The 20363-nt window shown below is 40.3% G+C and overlaps 1 protein-coding gene across 10 annotated transcripts in view; it reads right to left on the minus strand.

Annotated features, from left to right (window-relative positions):
- The window catches only part of GTDC1 (glycosyltransferase like domain containing 1), a 154733-nt gene that overhangs the window by 85990 nt on the left and 48380 nt on the right, over positions 1-20363 (minus strand). For 9 of the 10 annotated variants that reach the window (XM_032189890.1, XM_032189894.1, XM_032189891.1 and 6 more), the window contains one exon: positions 2682-2849. The exons of the other annotated variant lie outside the window; for it this stretch is intronic. In XM_032189890.1, coding sequence (XP_032045781.1) covers positions 2682-2849 — 168 coding nt within the window. The remainder of the gene's footprint in view (positions 1-2681; positions 2850-20363) is intronic. 10 annotated transcript variants of the gene reach the window in all.

A 20363-nucleotide genomic window follows, 5' to 3' on the forward strand; every position in this document is an offset into this window, starting at 1 on the left:
ATGTTTTTATTCATAACATGGTAAGACTAATATTACTACCATTGTCTCTCAAAAAAAAACACTAAAAACAGATAGAAAAGGCACACTGTCATTTGACTTCAGTAGAATTAAACTTGGAAGAAGAAGAAAATTCCTTATGGAAAATCCTTTTACTGAAGGACAACTTACCTTTGGTTAACTTACCTTTGACTGACCAAGTGGGTCAAGTAGCAAAATCCTAGAGAATTAGAACTTTCTTTTAACCTATGCATGATAACCCTGATGAAAAGTGCATGCACTAAACAAAAAATTCATACTACATAGCACACAATATATATTAAAAAAAAAGGTTTGATATATTAATACTGATACATTAATACATATTGTGTTAATACTGATTAATACAATAATATTGATGTATTAAATATAAATATATTGTTTATATATTTATATATTGTTCCTTAGTGCTGTGTTTTAAAACCAACCAGATCTAGAATTTTAAGATGCAGATAAAATAATAATTTAGGAGTTATTTCTCAAATAGTTGGTCTGGGGAAAGCAGGAAGGTACCAAGCCCCTGCAATGCCCGCAGTGCATCCAGGCAGCTCCGACATGACCTCACCTATGATGGCAAGCACACAGTGCTGCCGGAGGGAAGCGTGCTTTATGGCCTGTGGGTTTTCTCCCTACGTTACACAGTTCAGCACAGACCCATGGGTTGTAAGATACATGGAGGACACGTGTGTGTAAGTCACTGGGCTGGTGAAAAGTATATTTGAGGTGAGAGCCTGTCATTCATCCTCACGGTCAAGTAAGAAAACTGACACTGCTCCCCGGAGCAGCAGGAGCCAGCAGGAAAAGCAAAAAACCACGGGAGAGAGAAATCATCCTTTTCAAGCAGGCCACAGGAGTCAAAATGTTTTCCGGAATCCCACACACTTCCCTGCCCGTGATTTTTTACCCTTTGCTGCCCGAGACTTTGCAGCAATGCTGAAGCCACCTTCCTGCACTGACTTACAGATGGCACGAGGCAACAGGAGCCCCAGCTGCTCTGCTGCTGGCACGTAACAAAGGCTCCACACATCTCCACCTCTGCTCGTCTTGTACACTGAGCCTCGTCTGTCCAACTTTTTCCTGGAGGCTCTGCAGATCACTGCCAAATTAGAAAGCTCCTGTCAGCCCTGCAGCCTGAGCGGCTACAAGGAAAGGAGTTTCACCTTTGAAAAGTGTGATTTTATTACCAGGGTTATATCAGCCCTTCGGAATCATTAAGGATAAAAAAATCTTTCTTAATGATTGAAGAAGGTTCCAAGAGTTTCAATTTCAATTTTCTCCAAACCATCTATGCAAACTGCACAGAAAGATACAATTGGAAATATACAGCTAGAAAGATGTATCTTGGAAAGATGTATGCTCACATTTCTGGCATTTCTAACAGATTTGGAAGATGGCAAGATGGCATTTCTTTGCAGATGACCACTAGGTAGTTACAAACTATATAGAGGAGATGGCTGCTATTTGCTGTTAAAAATGGGGTTTCTGCAGCAACAAAAATGAAAGATGAACATTATATAATTACACTGAGAAGCTATTGGAGGCTGAAGGAAACAGAATGGAGCATCTACACAATTTGTTTCTGGGGGGGTGAGGCAAAAGAAGATATTTGTATTATTTAAAAAATGCATGTTTTGAGGATAATGTATGTCAGCTTACAATAGAGGTGTGAAAAATAACTGCTCTAAGTAGTTGCCTCAGTGCCAGAAAAAGAACTTTTAACGTTGTAAAATCTGAAAACGGCTGCTACTATTTTCAAAAGGTCTTTTGCTCTCCTCTCCCACTCTACTCTCAGCAAGTGAAACGTGTTGCAAATGCAGGGGCAGCAGCAGCTACGGGATGGTCAGAGTACACCCAGATCATTTTCTGGGAAGTTCGAGTATCAGCCAGCTTATATCATAACGATGCAAAAGCTTAACTTATATCTTAAAATGCTCAATCCCTAGTCCTAATAATTCTCCTAATAGCTGATAGGTAGGAAAGATCATTCAAATCAATTTGTTTCAGCTCAGTTTTGCTGTTTCACTTAGGTTTGTACAGAGTCTTACCACAAAGCTTTTCAGTGTTGCCGTTATTAACTTCTTTCATTAACTCAGATTCAAGAAATACATTTGTTTTTAGCAACAATAAAGGACCGCAGCCTTTAAAACGTCTGGGTATTTTAGTACTGCTCAATTTCTGAATACCAGATGAAAGAAATATAAGGATTTATCTGGTGTGTTTACTGCCCTCTCTTCACAAGAAAAGTGCTGCATTACATTTTAATTTCTGTTTATTTCCCTAAAACCCTCTATATAATTTCTATTGGATGCAGTAAAAGCTATGGCCGAGCTGAAGACGCTTAGCTGGAGCTTCGCTAAGTGTATGTGAAACAAAGCATCTCGCTCGCTATGGCCAAGACACTGGGCCACGATGAGCAGGTAAGCCACAGCAAAGTACAGCTGGACTTTTATAAACTGAGATGAGTGCATTGATACATGGTTTGGGCCATAGCCCTTTTACCAGCAGCTCTTGGGGTCTCTGCTTGTACCTCTGTTTGCTGCAGGCTCACCATTTAAATGGAGAAGGACTCCTCGGACTGGTGATGCCGAACATCTGTACGTAGAAGGACACATTAAATGACACGGAGAGGTGCGAGAAACACATACCATGAAAGAATCTGGTTGTATCCATACTGAAAATCCCTTTCCTTCCAGTTCTGGACAGGATACGCCAATTGGTTCTCATGGAAGTAGAGGACCTTTTTCAATTTGCCCAGGTCAGGGCGCAGGGCAGTGAGTTCAGCCAGGTTAAGCACCGAGCTTGCAAAGAGGATCCTGCAAACAAGGAGAGCAGTGTTCACCGCCTGCGAGCCTGCTCGCAGGGGTCACCCCTTCCCCTTTGCCTCCCCTTCTCCCCCCCAAGAAAAACATAACCCCTATAGGGACACATCAATAGCTAAGCCTTAATACCATGTAGCAGCATTCGAAGTTTTGATCTCTTAAAAAGCAGCTGCTAAGAACCCAACTAGAAAAGCACTGAATCTCATTGGTCTTCCCGGCTCAGTTACAGAGAGATGCAAAATAAAAAAGCTGGATGGATTTTATTGAAAAAGGCAAGAAAAGCTGTATCTGAAGGACAAATGGAACAAAGATAAGGCTGACTAGGGAATACTTTGCTTGCCAGTTTCATTACACTTTACTTCTTTATGCAACCAACTACTGAAATTCAATATACGAGCAGGAATGGCACATGTTCGTGTTATGACATAAACCTTTTTGATTTATGCAGTACACTTATCTAGTGTTGTCTCTTTTTTTTTTTTTCACCCTTTTCCTGTGTTTTATTTTTCATTTTTATGAGGTATCCTATATAATGAAATGTTTGTATCCTTGCACCCCAGTCTCGCCACAGCACAATTCCACAATCCACAGCGTTGCTCACATCCTTCAGGTATATCAGGCAAGCACAAAACTAACAAGCTGCTAACTTAGCCTTTTATAACTAAATAGGCTATCAGAAAATGAACGTATTTAAATGCCTACTATAAATTTGTGACCCTACTGAAACGAGTGGTGAATTTTCCCCAATTTCTCCACGAGTGTTTTGTCCCCTGCCTAGCACAGCTTTCAAATAAACTGATGTCTGAAGCTACAGAGAGCTGCAGACATTCATGGTAAAAAATTCTCATCAAAAACATTTAAAAAATGAGATCAGGCATTTTATTGTACATAAAACATTAAGCTTTCATATAGTTCTTTTAAATGTAGAACATTTCTGACTTGTTTTTGCTATGCACCATTTTTAGTAGTTCAGATTCAGAATCTGATGTACAAAATGTTTAATTCTTTTAAAATCTTTTCAATTTCTTCCTATTTTTGCATAGATTTTAGTGTTCAAGATTTCTACCAACCTGCCATCACTGATATTATAAACTTCCAACTCTGGCTGACAAAACTTGTGCGTTTCCCCAAAGAACCATACATAAATAAATAAATAAATAAATAAATTATATATCATTTTATCACCTAGGCTAATATGCACTGTCTTTAGGTAATCTGCATCCAGAGGACAAACACTTCCTAGAGAACAGATCCTGTATCCATCTTAATCAACGTGAGTCAATGCTAATCTGGAAGGCTTACCAAAGTACGAGATGAATGTTATTGCCTTGTTCATCAAATATTTGGTTTTTCTAAAGGGACTCTCAAACAGAATGGCAATTAAGATACGAGCACTGGTTTATTATGAGCCGTACAAAGACCAAAAAATAGTTTTAGGTAAGTCATCACTTCTTTTTCACAAGGAGTAACAAATGGCCTGTGGAGCTCACGGTGGCCTGGTGGCAGATTCAGAGCAGAGGTTTGGAAATCAACGTTTCCTACAGGTGGTACAATGCGCCTGCCCAGAGATGGTTGGGAGTGAGTTTAGGGTGACAATGACAACCAACAGGAGAAAGCACGTGCCACATACTCCACAAATAAGATTAATGGCTATGTGGGAAGATGGTGGCTATTTCTGGGGTGCATCATACCTCATCTGTCCTTTCCATTCCACTGACTTCTCAAAAAACTTTTTTTTGATGAGTTCGGGAGAAACTGAGCTGACAGAGGACAGCGCCTATGCACTTGGCTGCGTTTGAATGAGGAAATGAAGAAAAGAGATGGCACATTGGGACTAAAGGTAGGGAAAGCAGAGCAGGACATGAAGGGAAGGGTGGGAAGAGCATGGAGAGGGTGTCAAGGTCAAGGGGACAACTGGAGAGACAAGGGCAGCAGGGAGCACGATGAGAAATGAGAACAGAGATCCAAGCTTGGGCACCACCACACAGCTCTGAATACTTGAACCCACTCAGATGGAAAAAGGAGTACCTATCAGAGGGAGATGAAAAAGGTGGTTCTATCCACGGGAAAGGAAAATAATCCTTACGGTACTTGTTTAGACAAACTGAAGGAATCCAGCAGCAGCAGCAGAGAGCTGCAGGCTGGCTTTAGTAAGGCGGGAAAGGACAGAAGAAACTTGGAAAGCTTGAAAGAGGTAGACCTAAATTTTCTACAGTATAACTGGGAAGTGCTAAGAATTAACAAGCTGATCACTTATCACTGCCCAGCTCATAAATAAACCAGTGTCAAGAGAAAATTGTTGCAATTACTAGCTTTAGAACCTGGAAATGACACTGCTTACATTTCTTACTGCAAAAAAAGGACCGAATTGGTAACGGCACCAGAAAACACCCCCCTCATCCACCTGCAGCTCTCAGCGCTTCCAGGACTGACGGCCACAAACATAAGATGCTCTCCTGTTTGTTTCTCTGCCAGCATAAAAGCTGCTAACTACCAGCAATAACCAATTTCTTCGGCTTTGCAAGCCTAAATAACACCTGACAGCCCGAGTCACCGCGAACATGCCCAGGGAGCAGCCGTGGACGTGGCTAATGGACTCACGCAGGGCACTGGAGGATATGCTGCGCTGCATTTCCACTTAACACCTATTACAAGGGGAAGAAGGGAAAGTTTATTATAATGTAACGTGCGACATAAATATATGTCAGTTGTCATTCCGTGTGACATCAACTTCCATTTTACCTCGGGTGATTATTTAAGCAATAAATCCTAACAAGGTGAGCTTTCTGTATCCGGGAGGTAGAGACACAAGGTGATAGCAAGAACGCTCCCAACATGATAATTCCTGACAGCTGCTGCTTGAGCACAAGTTAAATTGAACAGTTTATCTCAGCATAAAGATGTTATAAGGTTTTATGTTTAATTTAAAAAAATTAACATAAAACCCAGAGAAAGCAGAGTTAGGCAATCTTTCACAAACATGACATACTACAATCACTGTATAAGCTGGATTAGTACTTATTACCATGCTACTAGAGAATTAAGCTGTTTTTAGACCACCAAAGAGCTTTAAATTGCAACTTTTGTCTCTGTAAGAGAAACCTATATTTAAAACGTCTGCTAAATTCAAATTAACTGCTACATCATTAACTCGCCACCTCACACAAAAAAATAAAAAAATTAAACTGCCATTATAGCATCCTTATCTAGGCCTATCGTATAATGGATGCGGGACCCCTCGCTAAATACACAGGGCAGCTCTTCGCAAAGCTGAAGGTCACGCTGGTAACGCCCCAACTGTCCCCTCCGAGATGTCCCCAGGCTCTTTCCACCCCCGGGCCCATGGCACGCACAGCAGCACCGGCGCCTGGAGCCCGGCCAGCTTTCGGGGCCACCATCCGCACAAGCCGTGGTCTTACGCTAAGCCTGTGCTTAATTCGAAGCACTTAATAGCCCGCCCGACTTCTGAGGGCCTACTTAGGTGAATTAAGTTAAGCGTGTGCTTAATTTATACAAATATTCAGGGGAGGGAGGCTGGGCACGCTTGCAGACTCAGAGCTGGGATGCATACGGAGAGCAACCTGACCTTTGCTGTTGTCTTTCACGTTATGTTACTCCAACGGACTGAAAAGCCGTAAAATTAAAAATAAAAAAAGGAAAGGCTTTTTATATTACCAGCAGACAAAATGCCTGATACAGGTTTCCATTTACATCAAGCAAATTATAGAAGTGAAGGTGCTAAAGTATATTTATTTTGTTTAATAAATCTTCTTCATGTCACGTAACCATGATTTACTCTTTTATGAAACTGCCCTAAATCTTTCAATTAAATTCCCATGCAACCTAACTAAAAACACATTTCGCTTTCCCCCCTGGGAGACCACACAGCGCATATTTACCTATCTGTGGATCTAGAGACCGAACTGTCTGATTCCCTGCGTTTATATCATGAAGTGGTTTTAAAGCAGCAGCTGATGTGTACTGGGACCGTTCCTGGCATCGCCGCGCAAGTGCCCTGCAGCCGGCCCTGCCTGGCGAGGGAGGATTGCTGGAGGGCGAGAGCCCACGGCGGCAGCCCCGACTCTCCTGCACTGCAGATGAAATCAAAGTCCGTGAATCCATGCTGCAAAACAACCACATTCACATCAAACTGAGCCTACGATTGAAGATGCGTCCATCTATGATTTCCTGATGTTTTAATTGGAAGGCCTAACGCCGTGTAGCACACAGCTTTAGACCCTCAGGCCATTCCCCAAAAGTGGCTTTATTCTGGGTGGGATGTGGGACTGCACTGTACCCCGTCACACTGTGCTGCCCCCTCAAACCTCTGCAAAGAGCCACGGAGCAAGCAGAGGAGGAGAAGCGTGACCAGAAGCAGTCACCTTGAGAAATACAAGTTTCACGTGGTGCCTTCAAGCTCCCCAAGGACAAACCCAGGGCTTTGGTTCCTCCATCTCATCGCCAGCATGCAGCCCCCTTGGTTTCAGCCCAGCAACTGAAAACAAGTCCATGGATTTGGCTCAAAGTTATTTTTCAAGTGCAAACTGTACATCAAACGGCATTATTAATGTGTGCAACATTAAACAGAGCGGTTGTTTTCATTTATTACCACACACGTTTTTATACGATCAACTTGCAGAAGTTGCATTTTTATCACTGTATCAAGAATCCACAAATTGCAATCAGACAGAAAATGCTCTTCCATTTTCCATTAAACAATAGATGACTCTGAATTTCTGAATAATAAATACTAATAAATGGTAATATATGACTGTATACAATATAATAAAAATAAATTAACTCTAATGTTTTTGACATGGAATGTACAAATGTCAAAAATGCTTATAGATATGATAACATATATCTCATAAATTAAGTTTTAATAGATAGAGCATAATTTGAGATGTTTACAGAAATAATTAAGTCTTACTATTTTAACGGTCTTTATTTTTCAGAACAAATCACAAGGGTTGTCATGCCTTTCATCTTAATTAGGCCATGTGTTTGTCTTATTTATTTGTTGTGTATTTTCATAAACGTTTACAAATATTAATCGTAAAGAAAAATATTTTTTCCTCTTGCAGTAATTACTATACATACATATAGTACACAGCAATGGATTTTCATGGCTGCCACCAGCTCAGTAATTTGGGATTTGGGGCTTGTCTTGTATATTAAAATGCAGCAAAAATTAATACTTTGTTTTGAACTCTCACTACCAATCTCCTTTTGATATTTTTATTCAAAAAACACTCCCTCATTTTACAGTACACTACTTTGGACTGTGGTTGAAAATCTTTTCCCTGCCGTGACAGACCTTAGCTACATTTTCCAAAAGAATTTACTACCTAGAAATCAGATTTTCCCATTTGTTGTATATACCAAATCCCAAACAACTCTCTAAGCCATCTGTATGAACATCTGCCATGTGATGTACCTGGAGCAGAGGGGGCTGCGTGTCCAGCCCCATTACTGCAGGTCCCATCCTTCCCTGCCTCTCCCCCCATGCTTTCAGCCCTCTGTTATGCCCCCAGGTAGGATGTCCCAGAGCCCCCACTCTCAACCCTCTGACCTCACTGACGTTATTCACCAAGAGTAGGTCTATAAAATAGCAATTCTCTCACCTTGACAATAATCAAGGGGCTACACAAATGCAGTATCTCATTTGTAAATTATTTAGGTTCTCTGTCAATTCCTTCTTATCCCCATGAATGTTTATCTCAACTAAACAAAGTGTTTTCATAAAATAAAACCTCAAAAATCCATTTTTGGGGGCCAAATTCCTAGCTTGACACAACTATTTGAGAACTAGTCTGAAACACTTACCAGTATTTTCTATTTAACTCGAAAGATACTGGAAATGATGTGAAAGCAGTTAAAACTACTTTTCTCTTTAACACTGAGAAGTGAGCTTCAAAGAGTCTCTTTGAAAGAGAGACTTTTTAGGGAGGTGTCCTGTTTTGTTTGAATTGCTTTGGTTTTTAGGCAACAGCACTGAGGCTTCTTCAGTTTTATTAAGTGTGTGGTACTATTTTCTTTCCCTGATTTGTAATTAAATTTGGCTTCAATTAATTACTGACAGATGCACATTCTTACTTTAGTGGCCAGATTGTTCACCATGGGCTACATCGGCCTCTCCGCTTCCATGAAGAGAGAGGTCGAGACCAAGCAGCTCTTGCTGCAGCGATGGGGGGAAGGAGAAAGCCACAAATCCACATCACCTTCCTCGTTCAGACCTCACACTGTCGGCACTAAATAATGAAGGAAAGGCATTTTATTAGATCAGAACATAAGCAAATCAGTAGCCAGCGGTGGATGGCTTATGAGAGATGTAAAGACTAACTCTGCTCAAATATATGCTGTGAGATATATTTGCAAGAAGGTAAGAAGCAAGAAAAATAAAGTACAAGAAAAAGAAGACAACTATTTAACTAAGGGTGAATATACAGGATGTAGGAATGTATCATGAGAAGACTTTTTTAAAGGAAAAGACTTATAGAACTGGTGTTCTACTCAAACTAACCAGGTAACACTTGAATGGCATTGTTTACTGCTTTAAAGTCTGCACATTCATTTCACTGGGTCTGTTATCTGTCTAATTCTGGAACAAAAAAACAATACGTCAAATTACTGGCATGCAAAATGCAATTGTTCCTACCACCCAAAGGGTGGTGCACATCGTAACACTGCTTGTCAGCAGCAATGCTAAAGAGGAAACATTGAGGACATCTACTTCGTATCAGATGGTGCTTACTGAAAGGGGCTTGAGATGTCCTTTAAATGAAGAAACAGGTATTTTTTCCATCTTTATCTGTAATGATTTCAATATTTTTTTTTGTCGTAGTGGTATACACTCAGTGCATGGGTGCATACAGTGCATATACACGATGCTCTGTGCAGTGTAGAGCACCCTTGCACACAGACCTTCTCCTGAGCCCTGTGAAGACAACACTTAAATGGCAACACCACGTCAGGGCTGGAATGCAGAATGTGAATGGAGGAGTTGCCATGCAGGTTTCTCCACGCCAAGGGAATGATTTCTATCCAGGAAGCTGCCAAGTAACTGAGGGAAGCGACTGAGCATTTCCAATCATTGGAGATGAAACATCCTGAGCACCTAGAACTAGAAAACTCCACATCTTTCCTTCGTTATAAAGTGCAACAAGTACAATTTTCTCACTGAACTCATCTTTGCGTTGCATATATTCTTCCATGTGAATACGTACATTGAGACTTCAGCAAATTTCAAAGCGTGGTGATTTTTTTCGTGGTGCACAAGTTAGCTAACTAGCATAGTATTATGTCCTGGCACTTGAACTGCTCCAGCATGGGAGCTTCCTGGCATCCCCGCTACAGGAGCAACACGGGAAGGGCATGGTGCCCCAGAACTGAGCCCCTGCCCCTTGCTCCTGGTATGCGCTCTGCAAACAGGAGATGGAAAACAGCAGAATGTGACAACTTGAACGTTTTTAAGAGGAGTGAGTTCCTTTCCTTGTCCTTCTTGCCTTGACCGGTGGCAGGGAAAAAGTGACTGACCTGAAGCCAAAGAAGCTGATAAATGCAGTGGCTCTTCAAAGGCAGGGTAGTAGCTTCTCTTACAGTGATGGAAATGGATCCAGGATGACAAAGAGACAGTCATCATCGTAAATACATGGTCTTCACTGCGAGCGAGGTGGATTTATCCCAATCAAGTGGAATCAAACTCAATGCAGCACACAGCCACCCACCAAAACCAGTGAGAGTTTCACCTAAGAAAGGCATACATGAATGGACTCACTGACGAATGAAAAGTGAAGTAAAATAATGGCCAATTCCCCTTTATTTTAAAAAGCTTTGGCAAACTCAAAGCTCAAATCTTCTCCCAATTTTCACATTTACACATTTTATATTTTAAAACAACAGAAAACCCATGCACTTTGCACAATCGCAGAGAAGATGGGCAGGGTCTCAGCAGACCGGTTAGCAGTTTTACATTTCGAGTGCCCCCAAAATTCTGTTCTCCAAAACATTCCCGACTGCCACCTGTTTTGTATGTTGCTTTAGGCGCTTTGATATGTAAACACTTTTTTTTTTTTTCTTTTTTTTCAATTTTCAAGACAATCACTAAAAGGACCTTAGTTTTCTTAGCGAATGGATTTCAGATTTTAATAATATTCCATGGTTCTGATTTCATCTCAGATAATCTATAAACGTCAAGTCCCTCTAAAAATATTTTTATGGAAGCTAATGCTCTTGCAGCTAGTTTTCACCAAAAAAAAAAAAATCCCATTGCACAGTATCAACCAAGGCAAAGCTAATGCTTAAGAATGGGGACCTCAAGAAAAGCAGGATTCTTCCCAGAAAACTAATACAGCCCTCGAAAAAACTCAGACTGTCATAAAACCTGAGCAGCTGGCAACTCTGTCACCATGAAGTATCCATATGGAAGACCGAGATGTGTCAAACTACCCAAAACGAGTTTGGATAGTGCAGAAGATGGAATAAATAATTCAGTATCTTCAACACTTTCAACAGCAGGTAGTAGATATGCTACCTGCTTCCACAACGTGCCAAAATGTAACATGCGAGTGAGAGCGAGAGAGAGAATGTGAGTATCTCCAACCTGTTTTCATGAGGAGATTTTGCTCGAGGAAGTTCTCTTTTTAGAGGCATATGATCCATATCAGATGTTTGTCAGGAGCAGGCAGCACTACAGAACATTAGGAATAACTTAGTAACTTTAATATATATTCAGAAAGTGCACACTGCCTCATACATTTCTATCTATCTCTATATATGTGAGTATCTAAACCAAATGCAGGAAAAAGATCAGGGAAGTGCAAATATTTATTTTTCCCCTTCACACTTCTATAATGCAAGTTGCTGTGGCGTAGTGACAACCTTCCTGCCTTAATACCAACTGAGCAGACCATTCGGGATGATCAGCCGAACTTGCAATCAGAACCACAATTTACATGTTTCTGCTCTGTGTGCATGCAACAGCTCCACCATAAAACTGTACTTCGCAGTGTCAGTCTTCTTCCTTCTTGTAACAGCGACACGCTGGCGTATAAACATACACTGTTTATACTTACAGAAGATAAAGCAACACTTCTGTTGCCTAAGAAATTAAAATACAGCCATTTCGTGCTTTAGAATGACACACAGACGCATGTGTTGTAACAAATAAATAAAAAAGCTCAACTAGAAGAGAGGTGCACGTCAGGGCACACTAGGCAGAAGCCTGCAGGAGAGCAGTGCTCTCTGATTTGGTCAAAATCAAGTGTGGTAACTTTCAAACACGAGCATGGGGCAACACAAATTGCTCACCAGCCCCAGGGACCAGGGCCACTGCAGCATCTCGCAGTGCAGTTGCTCCTCCAGTTCCTCCTGCACGCAGAAGGTGATGCTCACAGGGATGAGGGCTGCAGGAAAATCCCTCTCACCGCTAGGTACCAAACCCCCACGGGGAGATGTTTCTCATCCAGCACTTCACCAAACACCTGGGGACAGTGGGTAGAGCAACATTCAAAAGCAAAAAATAGGGAAAATTTCAGTCTTCGACTACTGCACAGTATTTTCAGCCACTAGTCTTTCCTTCAAGATCGTTTCTGAACTTGGTAAAGCCCATACTCGCTACCAGACTTGAACGATTACACCGAAATGGCTGAATGGTCAAATGAAGTGAGAGTTTCAAAGAAGTGAGACAAATACTCTCCTAAATTCAAAAGCTGCCAAGCATATTTCATCAAACTTTCAAAAAATAATTGTTTTGTCTGTTCTGAATTAAGCTGTAAGTGCTTTAAGAGAGGTTTCTCTACAAACATGGCTAAAGATCACAAAGGGGAGCATTTGGATTGAATGGAACCCTTCATTCGTGTATTTCTTAAATAAAACTTGCAACATGCCTGGCATATACCATAAGCTGATTTATTTCCATTTACGTAACGTGTTTTTTAAGTGTAATCTGTATTGATGCCCTATCGCTTTATTTCACGTTATCACAAGAGGCCTTTCTCTGTAACGCTACCAGCAAAAGGGAAGGAAAAAAAAAAACCTCTCAGCTTTGCAGCCTGGGTGAGGCAGCTCCCTCTGCAACGTGGCTGGAGTTGCTCACACGGCACGTGGGGACCAGCGCAAGGACTCACAGAGCAGTGCAGAATTTGAAGGGAACGTGCTAAGCCTACAGCGAGAGCACTTGGCAGCTCTGGATCCGAAGCCTTTTTGAAATGTTCTCCAGGTCCTGGCTCAAAGTTTTGCAGATTTGACCACTGGCTGTTATGTTACAGTCATGTTTGGTCAATTTTTACAATATGGAGACAATCCCCAAGTAAGAAAACCGAACCCCAATGCCGCAACACTGAGATCTGCCCCCGGTGGAAAAATCTAATAATAAAGTAATACTCTAAAAGTAATGCTTTTAGGCTTCCAGATAGTTTAAAATTCTTTTCCCAACTTATCTCATATGCAACCATGGCATTGTGAAGCTTCTGAAATCATTTTATGATCAAATAAAGCACCCAGCTCTGAATGCCCATTACTCCCCAGTAACATGTAAGAGAAATACCAGGGTGAGAAGAATATACCAGACACTTTCTAATCTTTAAGATTCAGAAACTGAGGCCCAAGCTTGCTTATCGAGGGCCATGAAGAGAATCAGTGCCACAGTGAGAACTCGGGAGCCCAAGCCAGAGTTGAAGATAAGAGGAAGTCACGGTCTGGTGATTTAATCAATTCGTATATTATCATGTCACTCTGCCTACATATCTTACAGACCCTGCTCACCACGGTACCTGACAGACTTCCTGAATGAAATGTTATCTTCATGAGACCATGCGGAGTGATTCAGTACTTTCAGATATCACATTTTCAGGCATAGATAGTATGTGTATGCACATATGTTTGTGTGCATTCACACACGAACATAAGTACAGAGACAACACATATCTATAGTACAAAGATTTGTATTTGTTATACGCGTTTCAATACATAGATTTACTCACACTTCCATCAAATTCCACAATGCAACTGTGAAATGCTATATTCTGAATTAAGCTATTTAAACCGTGGCCAGGAAAATTGTTGACAACAGCTAATTTGTTATTGGGAAAAGATCGTGCAGCTCTCTGCCACAGAAAGCTAAAAATCTGTTCGAGGTGTCTGGTCGACAAGCTTTCGTATCTGCAGACACGGAGCGAAGTGAAATATTTTTGGTCAAGGTCTCCAAATAACACAGTTTTTCCGGTGATGCCTTTGGACTACATGCAAAACCTTTCAGGGACTCTTGAAAAGGAAACTTTGCTCAAGCTGTTTGTCAAGATGACCGGAGATACTCTTTGGAAAGTATTTCAAAAAGAGTTCTGGACCATTGGTAGTTGCACAATCATATGGGATTAATTTTCTGTATATATCTCTACATAGTGCTGGATGAAACAAATTAACTTTAAAATTCAAAGATCTTTACACAGCCCTGTGCTCTTAGGTACAGATATTTAAGCAATCTCTACTTCCTGTCAAACACTGAAATGGATATTAAATTACATGAAATTATTAGGGAAAAAAAACTAGCACGATTTCTGTTCTATTTTCTTTGTTAGCTCCTGCATCTTGCTATTTCTCGCACTGAGTGTAAGAGATAATTTATTATTATCTGTGATTTTAATGCCTTCCTCAATTAAAACACTATGTGTGTGCTGGACATACAAGGATGCCTCTGAAGCCCAGATGCAGTCTCACAAGGGTCTGCCGTAGGAGATAACTCCAATACCTGGCTCAAGAAAACAGCATTCATTTACCTTGTTCCTTTCTGCAGCATCTTGAGACGATTTCAAGATGTCATCTGTTCATCCACTTTTCTTTCTTTTCTTAAAAAGAAATTAACAAGCACACGCAAAAGGGGAAATGTGACCATTCCTGGCTAAACCCAAACCTCCAACTTGGCCCTGTGACCACCACCCAGAGGTGCTCAGCACAGCGGGAGCCACCCCAGCCTGCAGGCACACCAAGAGGGGGACGTTCTCATCTAGACTTCATATGTGGTAGTAAAGAAAAGAATGCATTAAGGTCATTTTTGTCTGTTTTTAAAAAAAGAATATATGGGAAATCTCCCTCTCCCTCTTTCTGCGGGACCTGTGGATTGATGCAAGCCAGTAGAGGAAGTATAAAAACTTATATTCTTTCTTCCTTCTTGCTCCTGTGCTTGGACAAATTACATGTATTGAAGGAGGAGCAGGGCATTTGTGAAAGAATATAAAAAATTACACCCGTTGGGGATTACACAGTGCAGTGTCCTGAACTGTCCCACAGCAGACCACCTTAGGGCTACTGTTTCAAGTAAAAATTAAACATTACACAGAAACAGTTCAAGGTTGACATTTCCCAGCTTTGTGTCAAGTTACATTATTTGAATGAATCTCAACTTTTAAAAACATCAAAACAGCAAAGAAAAGCAGATGAGGGCCGTATAAAAAAAAAAAAGGGAAATAAGACTCTTACTAGAAGCAAAACAGCCACCCAAGTTGAGTATTAACAGTGGTAGGATTAGGTAATGATGTCTTTAAAAAAAATGCCATCCACTCTTTTTATTGCAAATTTAATATGAGAAATGCTTATTACTCTAGTAGCAATTCTTACCCACTCTCTTTCTCAGGTTGCACACATCAGTTTTTGCACGCCTGTCTCACAAGAGTCACTGGATTAGGCTGAACCCAAAAGAAAGCCCAAGGTTTACACACAGCTGCTCTCCAAACCAGCACCAGGCTCAGGGTCCGGAGTTACACAGAGCAGCTACGGCTCGACCCTACTAAATACAGCCCCAAAAGTACAGGAGCAGCTCTTCAGACAGATGGAAAAAAATATGCAGGATTTTTGTCTAAGTTACCCTTGAAATCCTATGCAGTCTTTAATAACAGAAAGCACTCAATCGCCCTCTTCTCTCAACTCCCAAGCACTTACAGAAAGCCTGTTCTTAACCCTTCTGCGCAGACCAGAATTCCCTTTCATCTTCCATTTATTTTCATTTTTACCTGAAAGGGAGAGAAGAGTTGGGCTTTTATGCACAACAAATGAACGGGACTTTGTTGCAGTCTATTAGATTGTGGTCTGCTTCTACGGACAGGAATGCATACCTGAATTTCTGCAAAAATAACAATTTTGCCCTTCTGATTTAAGTATGGCATATATTTAATGTAATGTTCATCCCTATATGTTCTCACTGTTTAAGAACTCGGTGCAGGTGTTATTAATAAAATAAATTTATTTTTAAAAAGGATGCTATTCTATAAGCTTTGAAGCTCACACATAGTCTAACTTAACCCAGCTTTGGCTCATCTGGTCTTTAAATGACTTCTTTCATGTGGTCAGCCCACGAGCCATACGTACTGCTGCTCAATCACGCCACTGTACATCGTCAGCGTGAGGATGATTTGCATGATTTGCATTTCCTGTACCATTTGAGCTTCAATGAGCTCTAAGCACCACGTACAAAAGAAACCACTGCCAAGTAATGCAAAGATTTTAGTTAAACCAGATGAGACTATTTTAGTCAGGCTGCCAATAATAAAAAAAAAAAAAAAAAGTCTCAGGGATATCCTGTTAAATAAGGATTTATTTGTAGGGAATCTGAACCTTAGATGAGTAGCTACATTTAAAATATAAAAGTTGCATGAATTTCTTAATAAATACGGCCTAACAGCAAATAATTCAGTGAGAATATTTTTTTCAGTGTTCCTAAGGTTTTGGCACCACATTATGTTACTAATTTATTTATTTAATAGCACATAAATGGGTTCTGATTACATTAGTTTTCCTAGTATATAAAACTAAATGTAATTAAACTGAATTAACTGATTGCTAGTTAAACTCTTCCCTATGAAAAAAATCTTTTATTTTATCACAAATGATCAATAAAAGCTGTTGGACGAATAACTATGATAGAAACAGCATTACAGTGGGCTCAATGAATAAGTACGAAAGTGTAAAAAAATGTACCAGAGCCTCGTCGTCATGAAAAACAGAGACAGATGGGGAGACAGACCTATATGATGCTACAAATAGCAGAATATCTTGTAAGGATTTCAACAAATGTTTTAAGACCTAGTCAAAATTTGAAAAACTACAGATTTGCTTGCGGTGCTGTATTTAAGTTCACCTGAAATCCAAGCTATAAAATAAGCATTGCATATATTGTCAAAGTTTCAGAAATCACAAGAAAAATACAGAGCATCCTTTGAGTATCTGTAAGATCTCTTCCAGATAATCACACAATTATCGATGCCACTGTTCAGCATAAGCCCTGCATTAGCTGATAGTACAAAAATGATTCGGGAAGTTTGCTTTAATAACTACTTTAAGAAACCTGCCTGAGGTGTAGCCCATTCCCAAGTTAAAAACAGAAGGTGTGAACGCAACCTTCACGTGCAATATTGCATTTTACAACAAGTCTCTGCCTAAACTGGGAGATGAATTCAGTCACTAGAAAGATTAACATCTAATAGCATGCTGATACGGTGCACAGCATCTGACCAGCTGAGGGGCGTTCATCACGTACGCCTGATAGCAAGCGAAGGCAGTCTGTTAGAGCTCTGAAGGAATCTGCATATAATCATGCGTAATGAAAACCACAGCAAACTCCCATTGCTGCTCTTTCCAGAGGACATTCATTCTCAGAACATTAAGTTGCGTCTTCATTTTTCCTGATTGTTGAAATGTTACCAAATATAAGACAAACATAAGCTATTACCAAAGGGTTAAATCCTGTCTGGAATACAAAAAAAAAAAACACTTTATCCATTGCTGTCTGCAAATACACAGTCAAGAGCATCATAACAGGTATAATTCTATGCTGTGGCTGTAAAATATAGTAATAGAAGTGGTCACCATATTAAAAATGCATTCTGTCATTTTTCCACTTAGAGATCCCCTGTATAACACTCTTATTTAAAGGTCAGCTAATTTTATTATGGAAAGTAACTAATAACCTTTATTAATTCTTAGACTCGCAGATTTCTAGCACGTCAACCAAATAAATAATACATCAAGGAAATACAATACGAACCAAGCTGTTGAATACAGCCTCTATCGTGTGGGCAGAAAAAAAAAATAATCTGTATTTGCAACAGACAAAAAAGGTCATTAGAAATTTAATAATTTTTTTTGTTGTTGTTCTGGAAATTAGAAAAGCTTGTATAGATGGAGCTTTTTAACAGTGATTCTGCTCATGCTCCCCCATGGTCCAAAACACCCAGAGCATCTAATGAGGTGCTAAAGGCACTAGTTTAAGCACTACCAATAATCCCCAATGTCATACAGCACCTTTTCTGATCATTTTGGACATGTCCAACATTGGAGCATCTAACTGAGAATTCTGCTCACAAACTTTTCTGCTGAGTCTAATTTACTGACTAATGAACATGAAAATATCAAAGTTAAAAATGCATGCATTTATATTTTATCCTTGTGACATCTCCTGTATGGAAAGTACTATTAATGTTGCACACTATATAAAATGATTCAAGAACATCCACGGTTTTATTAGGCGTTTTTGTTTTACATAAGTGGACTAGAATGCAGTACTATTCATTATCAGCCTTTCCCAGCACACTGATTTTGGTTAGTTTGCTCCTAAGAAACATTACTGGGCTTGAGCCTAAAAATAGATTGCTATTTTTGGCTATTTAATCACATGAGGAAAAGAAACAGTTTGTATCAGTCTTCTTTAATTTACAAAATAATTCCACGGTGCACCCTGCGCATATATCATGAAAATCACTGGCACACCACCGTCAGGCTCGCGCAGGGTAAGCTGCATGCCTGCTGCAGCTGAAGCAAAATGTGCTTTAAAAGATTCCAGCAACAATAGTCTTGTGACTAAATAAGAAACAGAAGCAGAAGCCATGAGCCAAGCAGATACCTATCGGTTTCCTTGAGCTTAATCTGATTAAAACATGGCTCTCAAAAATGTTAAATAGAATGCCACGTCAGAGAGCAGGCATATGATAAAAATAGTTCATGACAGGAAATCATTATTAAACCAGCATTACTAGTGTATCTGTTATGGAAATTTCCCTGTAATTTTTCAAGGTTTCCCCTTATGCTTTTCTTGAGTTGTCTGTTACACTTTTTTTTTTTTTCCTCAATGGCGTTTAAGTTTGAGATGTAAAAAGAAAATTATCACTGCAATTTTCCAACTAGACTCTGCTCAATACCATCTCAAGTATGTCATACATCATCTTGTCATTCACTTTAACAAGAAATCACATAATATTCATAGGCAGAAAATAATCCAAAACGGGCAAGTGCCACTATGGCAAAAACACATTCATATGACATGACAGGAAAAATCTTAAATTCAATGGCTTTCGTAATGAAAGCATCTCACAAAATTTTAAGTGGGGGAAAAGCTGCAAGGAATGACACGAGAGCTCTTTTAGAGTCCATCAACCAGATTTAGGAAAACTGAACTTTCGGTAATATACTATCACGGATCAATATTAACATTTTTAAAATAAATAAAGTAAAATTCAGCACCCAAGAAAAGCCAGCCATTCCTGTCCTTCTCACTCTCACTGTCCTCCTCACAAACATCCCCTGGATCACCGTGCCTTTGGAGCACCTCATAAAACACAGGCTTTTCTTGCAGCATCTTGTCTTGCTCTCAGTTACCTACTCCAGGAAAAACTTTTACAAAAAAAAATACTTAAATGAAATACTTTTACAAGGCATTGTCTCACAAGGCTAAGTCCTATTAATAAAAACCTATTTTGGCATGCTGTGGAAATTTCAATAAACCTCACCCCCCAAAATCTTAGTTTCTCTTTTCAGTATTGTTGGTGAGGAGGAAGCCACCACCACGTGGTGTCCTGGCTGCAAATGGGGGTTTAGGGCGATGCTGGATGTGAAGAGGAGCCCGGGTGTAGGAATCTGCCCCTCAGCACCAGCCCTGCAGACCGTGGCCCCTCAGCGCCGCCCCGCTGCCCAGCAGCAGGCCACAGCACTGCTCGGTGCAAGCTAGGTGAATTTCAAGCTGTTAAATTTCAAGCCCGACCCGTGACTCAGAGTCATTTGCCACAGAAATACTGTAAGACACACACGTGGCATGAGGGAAACCATGAGGAAGGAGGTCCAGACATTGTTCCTCCAGACATGTCTACACGGGCCTGGGGCCCGGCTGTAATTGAGCTCCGCACACCTGAAATCCAAGCGTGACAACGCACCTTGATAAGCAACAAGATTTTTTTCAAAATAGTAGAGCCCCTGTATGTTTTTTGTTTTCTAGAACCTACATCATTTTTGTCCTTTGGTGTCAGACCATCTGTCCCACAACAGCCAAGCTACGTCTGACCCAGCATGAAGGGGACTGCACATCCTATTGCTGTGGTGCTTAAGCTTTATTCCACAAAGAGTCTTCCAAGACTATCTATTCTTCCTAATATCCCTCCCGCATTAAGAAATTATTATCTACTAGAAGGAGTAATCAGCTCATGGTTTTACTACAGTCATCCTCCTTGACAATGCAGAAAAATACCCGAG

The sequence above is a fragment of the Aythya fuligula genome, chromosome 6, assembly GCF_009819795.1.
Source record: "Aythya fuligula isolate bAytFul2 chromosome 6, bAytFul2.pri, whole genome shotgun sequence".
Classification (NCBI taxonomy): Eukaryota; Metazoa; Chordata; class Aves; order Anseriformes; family Anatidae; genus Aythya; species Aythya fuligula.